Source organism: Macaca fascicularis, chromosome 7, assembly GCF_037993035.2.
Source record: "Macaca fascicularis isolate 582-1 chromosome 7, T2T-MFA8v1.1".
In the NCBI taxonomy this organism is placed as follows: domain Eukaryota; kingdom Metazoa; phylum Chordata; class Mammalia; order Primates; family Cercopithecidae; genus Macaca; species Macaca fascicularis.
Window position 1 is genome coordinate 49,594,311 of NC_088381.1, and position 15,339 is coordinate 49,609,649.

The 15,339-nt window shown below is 40.9% G+C and overlaps 1 protein-coding gene and 1 pseudogene across 4 annotated transcripts in view; one reads left to right on the forward strand and one right to left on the reverse strand.

Annotated features, from left to right (window-relative positions):
• Positions 1 to 15,339, forward strand: part of BBS4 (Bardet-Biedl syndrome 4) — a 60,148-nt gene that overhangs the window by 21,126 nt on the left and 23,683 nt on the right. For all 4 annotated transcript variants that reach the window (XM_065548131.1, XM_065548132.1, XM_065548133.1 and 1 more), the window contains 4 exons: positions 3,213 to 3,292; positions 8,163 to 8,226; positions 11,178 to 11,289; positions 12,668 to 12,740. In XM_065548131.1, the coding sequence (XP_065404203.1) occupies positions 3,213 to 3,292; positions 8,163 to 8,226; positions 11,178 to 11,289; positions 12,668 to 12,740 (329 nt within the window). The remainder of the gene's footprint in view (positions 1 to 3,212; positions 3,293 to 8,162; positions 8,227 to 11,177; positions 11,290 to 12,667; positions 12,741 to 15,339) is intronic.
• Positions 6,373 to 7,789, reverse strand: LOC102126427 (histone-binding protein RBBP4 pseudogene; annotated as a pseudogene).

A 15,339-nucleotide genomic window follows, 5' to 3' on the forward strand; every position in this document is an offset into this window, starting at 1 on the left:
AAGAAATGGGTTACAGTCATTTTCCTGTCTTCCCCATGCTCTTCCCTTTCTTTTCCTTTATTTTATTTTATTTTATTTATTTATTTATTTTGAGATGGAGTCTCACTCTGTTGCCCAGACTGGAGTGCAGTGGCGCATCTCAGCTCACTGCAAGCTCCCCCTCCCGGGTTCACACCATTCTCCTGCCTCAGCCTCCCGAGTAGCTGGGACTACAGGCGCCTGCCACCACGCCGGGCTAATTTTTTTTGTATTTTTAGTAGAGACGGGGTTTCACCATGTTAGCCAGTATGGTCTCGATCTCCTGACCTCGTGATCCACCCGCCTTGGCCTCCTTTTTTTTTTTTTTTAAGACGAAGTCTCTCTCTGTCGCCCAGGTTGGAGTGCAGTGGCGCGATCTCCACTCACTGCAAGCTCCACCTCCCGGGTTCACGCCATTCTCCTGCCTCAGCCTCCCATGTAGCTGGGACTACAGGCACCCGCCACCGCGCCCGGTTAATTTTCGTATTTTTAGTAGAGACGGGATTTCACCGTGTTAGCCAGGATGGTCTGGATCTCCTGACCTCGTGATCCGCCCGTCTCGGCCTCCCAAAGTGCTGGGATTACAGGCGTGAGCCACCGCGCCCGGCCTTTTCTTTTCTTTTCTTTTTTTTTTTTTTTTGGAGACAGAACGTTGCTCCGTGGCCCAGGCTGGAGTACAGTGTCATGATCTCAGCTCACTGCAACCTCCACCCCCCAGGTTCACGTGACTCTGGTGCCTCAGCCTCCCTAGTAGCTGGGATGACAGGCATGCGCCACCACACCCTGATAATTTTTGTATTTTTTTGTAGAGATGGGGTTTTACCATGTTGCCCAGGCTGACCTCAAACTCCTGGACTCAAATGATCTACACCTCATCGGTCTCCCAAAGTGCTGGGATTATAGGCGTGAGCCACCATGTCAGGCCTCTTTTCCATTTTTAAAAATCAAGGACTGTCTCCAACATATTAAAGTTAACAAAAAATAATATAAACACACATGTACTCACTGGCTAGACTTAATAAGAAACATTTAGTCATGTTTACTTTAAAGCTTTTTTTTTTTTTTGAGAAATAAGCATTAAAGATTGAAGTCTCCTTTCTATCTTTTCATAATTCTGTTCTTCCCTCTTCCTTCCTTGAGATCTTCACTATTCTGAGGTTAATTTGGATCTTTCTACTCCTTGTTACCACAGAAGAGTAATTTCTTAATGAATTTGACCATATTTTAAACTTCTGATTTCAGTGGGCAGGTAACTCATTTTATAGTTTCTGTATCGTGAGCAATTTTCAATGGCTCAACTAGATTGTTTTCATTGTTGACTCCTCATTTCTGGGCAACAGCATAATGTTCTCGTTTGAGCCATTTCTGAAGATTGTGTTTAACTATTTAAAATATTTTTGGTAGTCTCATCATCAGATGTGATTTTTTTTTTTTTTTTTTGAAATGGAGTCTCACTCTGTCACCAGGCTGGAGTGCAGTGTGACCTCGGCTCACTGTAACCTCCTTCTCCCAGTTTCAATCAATTCTCCTGCCTCAGCCACCTGAGTAGCTGGGACTACAGATGCGTGCCACCATGCCCAGCTAATTTTTTGTATTTTTAGTAGAGACGGGGTTTCACCATGTTAGCCAGGATGGTCTCTATCTCCTGACTTTGTGATCCACCCACCTTGGCCTCCCAAAGTGCTGGGATTACAGGTGTGAACCACTGTACCTGGCCAGATATGATATTCAGTATCTTATATATATATTTCTGTTGCAGGAAGTCAGGGACCCTAAACAGAGGGATGGCTGGAGCTGCGGCAGAGGAACATAAATTGTGAAGTTTTCTTGGACATTTATCAGTTCCCAAATAATACTCTTATAATTTCTTACGCCTCTCTTACTTTAATCTCTTAATCTGGTTATCTTTGTAAGCTGAGGATGTACATCACCTCAAGGCCACTATGATAATTGTGTTAACTGTACAAATTGATTGTAAAACATGTGTGTTTGAACAATATGAAATCAGCGCACCTTGAAAAAGAACAGAGTAACAGCGATTTTAGGGAGCAAGGGAAGACAGCCATAAGGTTTGACTGCCTGTGGGGTCAGGCAAAATAGAGCCATATTTTTCTCTTGCAGAGAGCCTATAAACAGATGTGCAAGTAGGGAAGATATTGCTAAATTCTTTTCCTAGCAAGGAATATTAATAATTAATACCCTGGGGAAGGAATGCATTCCTGGAGGGAGGTCTATAAACGGCTGCTCTTGAAGTGTCTGTCTTAGGCGGCTGAGATAAGGACTGAAATATGCCCTGGTCTCGTGCTGTACCCTCAGGCTTATTTGGGTGGGGAAAAAACCCCACCCTGGTAAATTTGAGGTCAGACCAGTTCTCTGCTCTCGAACCCTGTTTTCTGTTGTTTAAGATGTTTATCAAGACAGTACCTGCACCACTGATCATAGACCCTTATCAGTAATTTTGCTTTTGCCCTTTGCCTTGTGATCTTTGTTGGACCCTTATCAAAAGTTCTGATTTTGTCCTCTTTCTGCCCTTGTCCTCTTTCCTCAGAAGCATGTGATCTTTGTTCTCCTTTTTGCCCTTTGAAGCATGTGATCTTTATGACCTACTCCCTGTTCTTACACCCCCTCCCCTTTTGAAATCCTTAATACAAACTTGCTGGTTTTGCAGCTCATGTGGGCATCACAGTCCTACCGATATGTGATGTCACCCCCAGAGGCCCAGCTGTAAAATTCCTCTCTTTGTACTCTCTCTTTATTTCTCAACTGGCTGACACTTATGGAAAATAGAACCTATGTTGAAATATTGGGGGTGAGTTCCCCTGATATATTTCCTTAGTGATATTCCTGCAATCTCCTTTAGAAAGTCTTTCTATTCACTTTCTATAACCAGGGAAGGAGAGATTGAGGAGAAGAGACAAAGGATGATTTTATGTTTTTCAGTCCAAGTCATTATTTGATGAGAAACTGATATACAAGCTTCAAAAACTCAAGATATGTATTCAACATGTAGTAGGACAAGTATCTCTCAGTTTAATAGTCTATATGTTTTTGATGCATTATAATATATTCTTGTAGACAGTAGCATGAAAATTTTAATGAGATATTGCAGTACGTTTATGGTTAGACATGAGGACAGTGCTAAAGGAGAAAATCTAATGACTGTGTTGTTTGTTTTGTCAAAATATGCTACCTAGCTCCAGAGTTTCCTATTTTGGAGAAGCAGAACTGGTTGATTCATCTTCATTATATCCGGAAAGATTATGAAGCCTGCAAGGTAAGAGATTGCCATGATAATAAAAATGAGAGGCAGGGGGATGTTGGGTAGGCAACTAACAGTGCCTACTAAACAAAGTGTGGCAGTTTATATCTCAGTGATAAAATATGAATTCCTTTTTCCCCACACTTCATACACTGGTTATCTTTTGCTATGATAGTGATGTTTAACATACAACCTCAAAATTTCAGTGGCCCCCAACAAACAGATATTTATTAAGTGCTCATGGGCTTTCAGATCAGCTATGGGTGGCTGGGTTTGACTGCAGGCTGTGGGTCAGGTTCAGGTGTGTTCCATGTGTCTTCTTATGTCAAGAGCAAGTCTCTGGGGACATGTTGGTCTTCTGGTGGAGGCAGGTGTTCAACTCAACATATTAACTTTTTAATCTTTGGATAGATGAAAAATGGTATTTTGTCCAGTTCTTTTTTTTTTTTTTTTTTTTTTTTGAGGTGGAGTCTCACTCTGTCACCTAGGCTGGAGTGCAGTGGCATGATCTTGGCTCATTGCAGCCTCTGCCTCCCGGGTTCAAGCGATTCTTCTGCCTCAGCCTCCCGAGTAGGTGGGACTACAGATGAGCGTCACCACGCCTGACTAATTTTTTGTATTTTTAGTAGAGATGGGGTTTCACCATATTGCCAGGCTGGACTCGAACTCTTGACCTCGTGATCTGTCCGCCTTGGCCTCCCACAGTGCTGGGATTACAGGCGTGAGCCACTGCATCTGGCCCTGAGTTTTATTTTTTTAATTTTCCTCTTATTGCAAGGTTGATCATCATGTGTATATTTAAAAACCATTTGTATTTCTCTTTCTCTATATCTTTGGTGACATACCATATGTGTTACAAACTTGCAGGCAGACAGTGGTAGTACTGACATGCAGACTGTATCCTTGGTGTCATCTTTTTTGGCATCCAGAGGTTTGTAATCCATCTAAGGTTTTCGGTTTATACCTATGGCGTTTATACCTATGGCAACGCACAGAACTAATTCATACTGGTATGACAAAGATTCATACCATTTTTTTTAGTTTTTTGTTTTTTTTTTTTAGATGGAGTTGTGCTCTTATTGCCCAGGCTAGAGCACAGTGGTGCAATCTTGGCTCAGTGCAACTTCCGCCTTCTGGTTTCAAGCAATTCTCCTGCCTCAGCCTCTCAAGTCGCTGGGATGACAGGCGCCCACCACCACTCCCAGCTAATTTTTTTTCTGTATTTTCAGTAGAGATGGGGTTTCACCATATTGGTCAGGCTGGTCTGGAACTGCTGACCTCATGATCCACCCGCCTTGGCCTCCCAAAGTGCTGGGATTACAGGCGTGAGCCACCACACCTGGCCCATACCAGTATTTTTTGACACCACTGACCCGAAGGCAGATACTAGTATGAATCTTTTTTTTTTTTTTTGAGGTGAAGTTTTGCTCTTGTCACCCAGGCTAGAGTGCAATGCCGTGACCTCGGCTCACCACAACCTCCGCCTCCTGGGTTCAAGCGATTCTCCTGCCTCAGCCTCCTGAGTAGCTGGGATTACAGGCATGTGCCACCACACCTGGCTAATTTTTTGTGTTTTTAGTAGAGATGGGGTTTTTCCATGTTGGTCAGGCTGGTCTCGAATTCCTGACCTCAGGTGATCTGCCCGCCTTGGCCACCCAAAGTGCTGGGATTACATGCATGAGCCACTGCACCTGGCCACCAGTATGAATCTTGAAATGTTCTTTTTCTTTTTCATCTGTGATAATACTTGGAAATTTTTTCATACTTTTCTTAGCTTGCCTAGTTAGATTTTAGGCAGGGGTTGGTAAACTTTCTGTAATGGGCCAACAATATTTTAGGGTTTGTAGGTCACATACGTCTCTACATCATGTTTGTTATCTTATTTTTTATAACCCTTTAGAAATATAAAAACCACTCTTAGCTTGAGAGCTGTACAAAAATATACAGGGCCTGTAAGCCCCATAGTTTGCAAATCCCTGTTCTAGAATAAGTAATCATACTTATTGAAGCCTCCTGGGTTCAAGTGATTCTCCTGCCTCAGCCTCCTGAGTAGCTGGGATTACAGGCATGCACTACTACTGCTCTGCTAATTTTTTTTTTTTTTGAGACGGAGTCTTGCTCTGTTGCCCAGGCTGGAGCGCAGTGGCGCGATCTCCACTCACTGCAAGCTCCGCCTCCCAGGTTCACGCCATTCTCCTGCCTCAGTCTCCCATGTAGCTTGGAGTACAGGTGCCCGCCACCGCACCTGGCTAATTTTTGTATCTTTTTTTTTTTTTAATGTAGAAAAGCAATTTATTCCATTTTAAGCACTTACGCAGTTAGTCATGGAGAGTAACAGGCCTGCTGGTGAAACAGGTCACCCAAAATGGAGATGGCATCAAACTAGTGGTCAAGGACTAACTCCTAAAAAAAAAAAAAAAAAGCAACTCTTATCAAGGATTAATTTAATTTTTAAAACAAATACAAGTTATTGATTCACTCTTCTCAACTTGACAGTCTGCCTGTGATGTAACTGTCAGGTAAAAACATACATCTTTACAACTTGGTGGTCCCAAGTTAAAAACAACAACAACAACAAAAAAAACCACACCATTTCACAGACAGGAAAGAAACAACATGAAAACAGCTCAAGAAATACACTTAACGAGCAAAAATATATGAATATATGGGGAAACAGGAACATGTACTTTTGACTTAACTGAGGAAACTAAGAGGAAACTGGTCTACATATGAAAATGTGCATCCTGGAAAGTCAAGTGTCAAGATTTTGGAGTAGGAATCTATATGATTTGAATCTCCCCTATTTCCTGAATAAAAGTGACATCTTTTAGTATTTACACTTCATGGCTCAGACACCTACCTCATTTGGCTCTCTTCCTTACTCACTCTAGCCTTTACTTAAATGAGTCTGAAAAACCTGGGGATATATAGCATAAGAAGAAAAATAATCACATGTAATATTCCCCCTTCTGTAGCTACTTTAGACCTGGGTTACTAGAAAATTCCTGAAGAAAATTTCAACGTAAGTCTGTGGCTTTGCTGAATCAAGCCCCCCATTATTATTTAGAAAACACCTACTGTTTGGGCTAATAGCATTATTGGTGGTACCTATTATATAGAGGGATAGCTGAACAAAGTCTGTCTCAAAACCAGTGTTAAATCACTCTCAGGGTTGAGAAGAAAAAAGGGGAGTCTAAAATCACAAGAAGTAAAGACATATCTAGGACCCTTGTCCTTCTGGATCCACGCTTCCTTCAGGGTCTTCATCATTATAAATGTTCTCTGCCATTTGCCACACTTGCATGATATTGTCTTCTGATACAGAACAAATCACCCAAGGTTCATTGGGATTCCAGGAGAAATCAGATATCTTGGCAGTGTGACCACCATGAATAAACAGCAGCTCTGGTGGCCCATCTTCTGCATCTTCTGGGGATTGTTCCTCTCCAATTTTACTTAAATCCCAGATATTCAGTCTGCGATCAGTACCACTGGAAGCCAAAATAGTCTCATTGTGAAGTGACCACTGAACCTGGAATATTTCATCCTTATGTGACTCAAAGGAATGCAACTTAAGTTTCAGATTTCTCAGATCCCACAAGGCAGCAGTCTTGTCAGCTGATCCTGTGGCAAGAATGAACTCACTGTAAGGATTGAAAGAAAGGCAGTTCACTTCAGCAGTGTGAGCGTCAACTGAGTGGCTTGGTTTGGAAGTATTGTTTGAATGAGTATCCCAAATCATAAGTTTCTGATCATCAGCAACTGACTCAAACAGAGACTCATGGAGCAGATGCCAGGAAACATCTTCTACTACTGCCGTATGCCCTGTAAAGACGGTCTTCGCATCCACCGCTTTTCCCTCCTTTGGAACGGCACTGATGTCCCACAGGCAGATGGTGTGGTCATCTGAAGCACTAAGTAAGTGCCCACTGAGATTTGGGTTCCAAGAAAGTCCATAGCCTCCTTTTGATGTCCACGGAGATGCAAGTCTGGGTTGCACTCTCCAGAAGGATCTGGTTTAGAAGGATGTTTTGTATAGTTGAAGACAAGAACATCACTGGAAGCAGTCTTTGTTGCGATGATACAAGGGTTCTGGGGCATATAACGGGCCCTGTTTACTTCTCCTTCACGGTTGATCTTGATTTCTATTTCAATTTTTCCACTAACTGAACCAAAACCTCCAAATTCTCCTTTCTCACTGTCGTTGTGTGACGCATCAAACTGAGCATCATCACTAGGGAGTTGCACACTGGCTATAACAAGATGGTTTTGTTCATCCGATGTGTGTATCCCCAGGACAAGTCGATGAATGCTGAAATCTTTCCCTTCTGGTCTGGTTACATCTGGAAGCCACTGGGCAGTTAGGCTGGGCCACTCCAGAGCATGGGTCATCACCAAATCATAAAGAAAACGGGTGTTCTTTTTCCATATTTTGTATTCCTTGTCGATCACTCATTCTTCCACTGCGTTGTCGAATGCTGCTTCCTTGTCGGCCATGGTGGGCAGACAAGCCGGGGGAATCCTGGGGTCGAGCGTTGCGGGAGCAATTTTTGTATTTTTAGTAGAGACGGGATTTCACCATGTTAGCCAGGATGGTCTCAATCTCCTGACCTCATGATCCGTCCGTCTCAGCCTCCCAAAGTGCTGGGATTACAGGCGTGAGCCACTGCGCCTGACCTTTTGTATTTTTAGTAGAGACGGGGTTTCACCATATTGGTTAGGCTGATCTTGAACTCCTGACCTTGTAATCTGCCCTCCTTGGTCTCCCAAAGTTCTGGGATTACAGGCATGAGCCACTGCACCTGGCCTGTCCATGTCTACTTTTTCTTAAAGACACCTGAAGAAACTTAACCACTGCTCAGAAGCATTTTTCTTCCTCTTTCAGGCTATTATCAAAGAACAGCTTCAGGAGACTCAGGGATTGTGTGAATATGCTATCTATGTCCAAGGTAAGACACTTGTCTTCTTGCTAGAGAAATACACTTTTCCTAGGTTCTTGAAAAAGAGCAGGCAGTTTAAGAAACAAGTTCAAGTACAGTCATGCACCGCTTAACAATGGAGATATGTTCTAAGAAATGTGTTGTTAGGCAGTTTTGTCATTGTGTGACCATTACATAGAGTGTACTTACACAAACATAGATGGATGATATAGTATACTACACACATAGGCTATATGATGTAGTCTGTTGCTCCCAGGCTACAAACCTGTATGAGCAGGTGCACTGAATACTGTAGGCAGTTGTAAAACAGTAGTAAGTATATCTAAACATAGAAAAGGTACTGTAAAAATACGGTATAAAAGATAAAAAATAGTGCTAGTACACCTGTATAGAGTACTTACTGTGGATGGACTGGAAGTTGCTCTGGGTGAGTTAGTGGTGAGTGAATGTGAATGCCTAGGACATTATTATATACTACTATAGACTTCATAAACACTGTACACTTAGCTTACACTAAATTTATTTAAAAATATTTTTTCTACAATGATAAACTCACTTGCTATAACTTTTTACTTTATAAACTTTAAAACTTTTTGGCTCTTTTGGGGTGATACTTAAAATACACAACAACATTGTAGATCTGTACAAAAGTAGTTTCTTTATGTCCTTATTCTATAAGGCTTTTAATTTTTCTTTTTTTCTTTTTTTTTTTTTGGTAGAGACAGAGTCTCACTATGTTGCCCAAGCTGGTCTTGAACTCCTGGGCTCAAGCAGTCCTCCTGCCTCAGCCTCTCAAAGTGCTGGGATTGTAGGCATGAGCCACGACACCCGGCTCTTTATGCTATTCTTAAAACTTTGTATTTTTATTTTTTTTTACTTTTAAACTTTTTTGTTAAAAACTAAGACAGACACACTACTATAATGGTAGTACTAACATGCAGATGTATCCTTGTTGTCTTTTTTGGCATTCAGTGCTTTGTGACCCATCTAAGGTCTTTGCAACACACCCACAGACGCGTGCCAGTGCGCGCACACACTTATCTAGGCCTACACAGAGTCAAGATTATAAACATCACTGTCTTCCACCTCCTTATGGAAGGTCTTCAGTGGCAGTAACATGCATGGAGCTATCATCTCCTATAGCAATAGGAATACCTTCTGGAATACCTCCTGAAGGACCTGCCTGAGGCAGTTAGACTTTTTTTTTTAGTAAGTGGAAGGAGTACACTCTAATATAAAGGTTAAAATGTATGGCGTAGTAAATACATAAACCAGTAATGTAGTCATTTATTATCATAAAGTATTAAGTTCTATATATACATAATTGTATGTGCTGTACTTTTATGTGACTGGCAGCACAGTAGGTTTGTTTATACCAGCATCACCACAGGTAGGTGAGTAATGCATTGCACTGTTTTGATTGCTATGACATCACTGGGCAATAGGAATTTTTCCTCTTCAAGATAATCTTAAGGGATCATCGTCATTTATACAGCTGTCGACCAAAATGTCATTACAGGTGCATGAGCGTAAATGTTCCAGAAAGGTTTTATTCCGTATTAATCTTTTTATGGAATCTGAATATAATTACTGTGTTGGATTTGACTTCGGAAATGACTAGTAATGTTAAAAAATTGCTATCGTCACCCATGTTTTAGTTTCTGGCTAGTGTTTTTTGGAATGGATGCTTAGGATTCCTGCCTGATACAGTGATTTCAGGGCCAGAAGATGCTTTTGGAAGGATTCCTTGTAATCATGCTAAAAGAGATGAAGAAGAGCTTGAGGATTTTTGTAAGGTTAATCAGGATGAGGGGAAGAAGCCTAGAAATAAACAAGATAAAGCAGAGTGTAAATTCAGCTCATCAGAAACCTAAGGACCACTCACTTAACTTTTTTTTTTTTTTTTTTTTTTAAAGACGGAGTCTTGCTCTGTTGCCCAGGCTGGAGTGCAGTGGCCTGATCTCAGCTCACTGCAACCTCTGCCTCCCAGGTTCAAGCAATCCTCCTGCCTCAGCCCTACTAGTAGCTAGGATTACAGGCACATGCCACCACGTCTGGCTAGTTTTTGCATTTTTAGTAGAGACAAGATTTTGCCATGTTGGCCAAGCTGGTCTCAAATGCCTGACCTCAGGTGATCTGCCTGCCTTGGCCTCCCGAAGTGCTGGGATTACAGGCATGAACCACTGCACCCATCCCACTGACTTAAATTTTCCTCTTTAGTGGCATAAGTAGCATTCTTAGTTTTTCCAGGAACTTTCTTTTTGGCTCTTGGGTGTGAATGAATGGTTTTGTTTACCATTCATTGCATGTGTAGTCTTCAGATTAACCTATAATTTTCTGACATAATTGGTAAGATATTGACAAATTTAGGACATCATGGCAAAAAATGCTCTTATTCCCAGTGTCACAAGTATCAGACTTTCAGTGTCTGATAAATTCTTCTGAAAACATAGGCCTAGGAAAAACCTCTGGTTCTAACTGGTTGTTATACTGAGAACCGAAGTCTGAAGTGTTACTGTATTCTTTGTCAGAATCTCCGTGCTGAATTTGAGGTATTGATTCCATTTGCCCCATTTGGGGGTTCAGTCTGAAAACTATCAGTTGGAAGTCAATTATGATAAATGAAGCATCTGATGGGGAAGCCCCAAAATGCTCTTAATGTGAAGAGTTTGTGTGATAATTTGCAGAGGAACTGATTATCTGTGTGATGGATCGTGGGAGTAGAGAGAGAAGTAGGTAGGGTTGAGTTACCTTATTAAAAGAGAGTTTAGCTTGTCAACAGTTTTGGTCATTGTTTCAGCCTGTCTGAAGTCATATCTGATTGTATTAAGGATACAGTTGTCCAAAGGATTTACTTGATGTGGTTTCCCAGTTTTCTTTTCTCCAATTTTTCTGACACCAGGCTCCATTCTTCCCAGAACATGGTTTTACTTTTTTTTGTATTTTCTGTTTCTTGGCAGCATTGATATTTCGCCTGGAAGGAAATATCCAAGAATCCCTAGAACTCTTCCAGACATGTGCAGTTCTAAGCCCTCAGAGTGCTGATAACCTCAAGCAGGTGGCGAGATCTTTGTGAGTATTGGCAACCTGGAGGCCCTAGGGCACTCACAGAGAACAGTGTAAAATGCATTCTTAGGTACAGCTTGCTGCTGGCAGCCACATTAGCCTGATACACAAGTGGGGAATGGTTTAATAGGTATAATGGGATTCACTCTAAAGAGCATGGATTAAGTTTGAAATTTGAGAAAATGAGATAACTAGTGTTAAGGAACTAAGTGTTTTAAACACTGTGCATTCTAGTTTGATGGGGGAACTGATATTGTTTATCATGTAAATAGAGACACCTTGTACCCTAAAGTCTTCTAAACTTATTGGCAATCCTTGGAATTTTTCTCGTCTACTCTTCTAACACTTAATATCTATCACACAGTAAGTTTTGAGTAAGGACAGAGAGTTCCTGACTTCTGATGGTTCAACTTATATAATTTTTCAACTTTATAATGATGTAAAATTGTTATGTATTCAGTAGAAACTGTACTTCAAGTATCCATACAGCCATTCTGTTTTTCATTTTCAGTATAGTATTCAGTAAATTACATGAGATATTCAGCATTTTATTATAAAAGTGGCATTGTGTTAGATGATTTTGCCCAACTGTCAGCAAACGTAGTTAAGAAAGTGGAGATAGGAACTCCGTGGAACAGAGTAAGTGTTCTGAGCATGCTTAAGATAGGCTAGGCTGTCTATGATGTTTGGTAGAGTAGATGTATTATGTGCATTTTTGAATTACAGTATTTTCAATTTACAGTGGGTTTATTGGGATGTAACCCCATCATAAGTTGAGGAGCATCTGTATTTGTTGAGTGAATGTCCTAAAGATTCCTAGATGGAAAGAATCTCAAAGGTCTTTATAAACTACTAGGTATTCCCTTTTCAGTCCTTTGTTCCATGGAGTTCCCATCTCCCCTTTCTTAGCCACGTTGCCATTCATACCTGCATTGTTTTTGCATAAAGCTTGGTTTTCCCTGTTTCTCTCTAAACTCAGGATCCAATATCAAGGAAAGAGACTTAGTCTTGGAAGGAAAGGACATGTCCCTAATGGGTGATGATAAATAATGATAGTTACTGCTTAACATGGCATATCATTTGGCTTATTTCTTTTTTGGTCTGCATTTATAGTACATTGTAGGAGAAAAATTCCACAAGACTCTCACTAAAATTGGTATAGAATGAGACCAAGGCCTTGGAACAGCTGCCAATGCAATCCCTACTAAGAGAGCTTCTGCTGTTAGTGTATAGCAGCTTCACTGACCAAACCAGCACAACCAGCTCATAGAGAAAAGGCTTCTAGAATTCTCTGCTGGATGAAATATGAGTAAAATGTGGGACTAGTAGGGTTAGTCTTCTAAGAATTTTCAGGTAATAATTATGGAAAATGTATCTTTTACAGATTTCTTTTGGGAAAACATAAAGCTGCCATTGAAGTATATAATGAAGCAGCTAAACTCAACCAGAAAGATTGGGTAAGTAGAGAACTTTCAGTTCCTTATTAGTAAACATGCTAATGGTTCCATTTATCATATGGCTGTCTTATTTATGAATTCTTACATTCCAAAAATATCTTGATTTTATCCTTATACTGAATTCATGATTTGTCTAAGTATAGGATCAAAAACCCATGTTTCCTCATAACTTTGCAGGCGTTGCTGCATGATTTTCTAACAGTTTGCTGACCAGCAATCTCTTACCAGTCTGATTCTTGTTGATGACCCCTAGAAGCTTTGGGTATTTTTTTCATCATTGGAATTCCACAATATCAGCAATAGGCATCTAGTTGTGTTTCATGTCTTTTTCCCATCCCTATCGGTGTGACACTCAGTTGACTCATTCTGAAGACCCTTGCCTTTCTTTGGCTCAGGGCCTTGGAGTAGTTCTTTATTTTTCCCCTCCCCTTCTCTTTGTGTCAATTGGGGATTGTGTGTAAATGCAACTAAATATTGGCTTTACAAATTAGGGGGTTATTTTTTTAATTCTCTTGAAACAAGATGTCCACCCAATCTTTCTGGTTGAGTTTAGCTGCTTCATTATATACTTCAATGGCAGCTTTATGTTTTCCCAAAAGAAATCACGTAAGTAGTTGCTGGCATTGATTTGGCAGTCCTCGGATGTCAAGGCCGAGAGTTTTTCCTCATGGTTACAAGAAGACTGCTGCATCTGACATCACATCTGCATTCTAGGGAGGGAGAAAGAGAAAGCAACAAGGAGAAAAGGACAGAGCCTATATTGGGAAAGCACAACTTTCCCAAAAGCCCCCACAGACTTCCACTTACGTCATGTCAGCTCTCCTTCTAGAAGGAAGGCTGGCTAAATGTAGTTTTTAATCTGGTCACATTGCCACTCTAAACAAAAATAGGGTTCTATTAGTAAGGAAAAAGAGAAGAGTAGGTAGCAGGTTGGCAGACAGATAACTAGCAGCATCTGCCACACTGTTTTCCATTCTCTATGAGACATGTTCTCTAACTATTCTCTACAACAACTCTTAACTTGCCTCTCATTTTCTACCTCCGTGTCCTTTTTTTTTTTTTTTTGGGACAGAGGCTTACTGTGTCGCCCAGGCTGGAGTGCAGTGGCGTGATCTTGGCTCACTGCAACCTCTCTCTCCCAGGTTCTAGTGATTCTCCTGCCTCAGCCTCCCGAGTAGCTGGGATTACAAGCGCCTGCCACTATGCCGGCTAATTTTTGTATTTTTAGTAGAGACGGGGTTTTACCGTGTTGGCCAGTCTGGTCTGCAGCTCCTGACCTCAGGTGATTCACCTGCCTTGGCCTCCCAAAGTGTTGGGATTATAGGTGTGAGCCACAACACCTGACCCTCCTTGTCCTTTTATTGTATGTTCAGGACACGTATTCAGTCTTATCTTCTGTATCATCATTTTTGTTTTTAGCTATTTGTATTCTGTTATATACCATATCCATCTAATTTTTAAATTTCATTTCCTTTTATTGTATTTTTAATTTCCATAAATCTTGTCTTCAGTGTCTCTGATTCTTAAAGTTCTGTTCTGCTTCTCAGAATTATATTTTTCTAACTCTCTGCATTTTGGTTCTTCTATTTTATGCTGTTGGTATTTTTCAAGTATTTGATGATTCTCGGGGAGACGTTCATATCTATGAGTGAAGGACTAGATTTATTAGTACAGAGAATTAGCATGGATTTCCTTTGCAGTTCTTACGGGGCACTATTATTTTTGAAGTGTGTTCAATTTGTCAGTCGCTTTTCTTCTGTACGTCAGAGAATTGAGTTGAGTCTTTATGCTGTGGAGTTTGTAATAGCTAACAGCCAGAGTGAAGCTGCAGATAAAGAAAAATTCATGTACTTTTTCATTCAGTTGGTTTTTCAAAAAATGAATATATCTGCTATATGCCAAGCACTGGTCTATGCCCTGGAGATGCAACAATGGACTGGTGGATTATAAGATAATCAACTAGAATAGGAAATACAGGAAGGAAGAGGAGCAAGTTTTGGAAGAAGGTGATGGTGAGAAATCAGAGTTAAATCCTGTCTTTCAGAGGATTTTGGATATGATAAGTTTTACGTTCTGAGGGGATATCTAAATTGAGATGTGTCCAGTGTGGTTGGATATAGAAATCTGAAACTCAAGTGTTTTGGAGTAGAGATGTACATTCTGGCGTCAACAACATAAAGGTGGTAATTGAAGCCATTAGATTGGTTGACATTACCCTGCAATGAGCTGAGGATGGAATCCTGGAAAAAAGAGTTTTTTACTTTTTTTTTTTTTTTTTTAAAGAGACAAGGTTGCCTAGGCTGGAGTACAGTGGGGTGATTATATCTTACTGTAACCTCCAACTTCTGGACTCAAGTGATCCTCCTGCCTCTGCCTCCTGAGTAGCTGGGACTACAGGTGCATGCCACCATGCCTGGCTAAATTTATTTTGTGGAAATTAAGTCTCATTATGTTGCCCAGGGTGGTCTCAAGCTCCTGGCCTCAAGTGACCCTCCTGCTTCAGCTTCCCAGAGTGCTGGGATTACAGGTGTGAGCCATGAAAAAGCAATTTTGAAGGACTGAGCAGAAGAAGAGAACCCATAGAGGGAGATACGGAAGA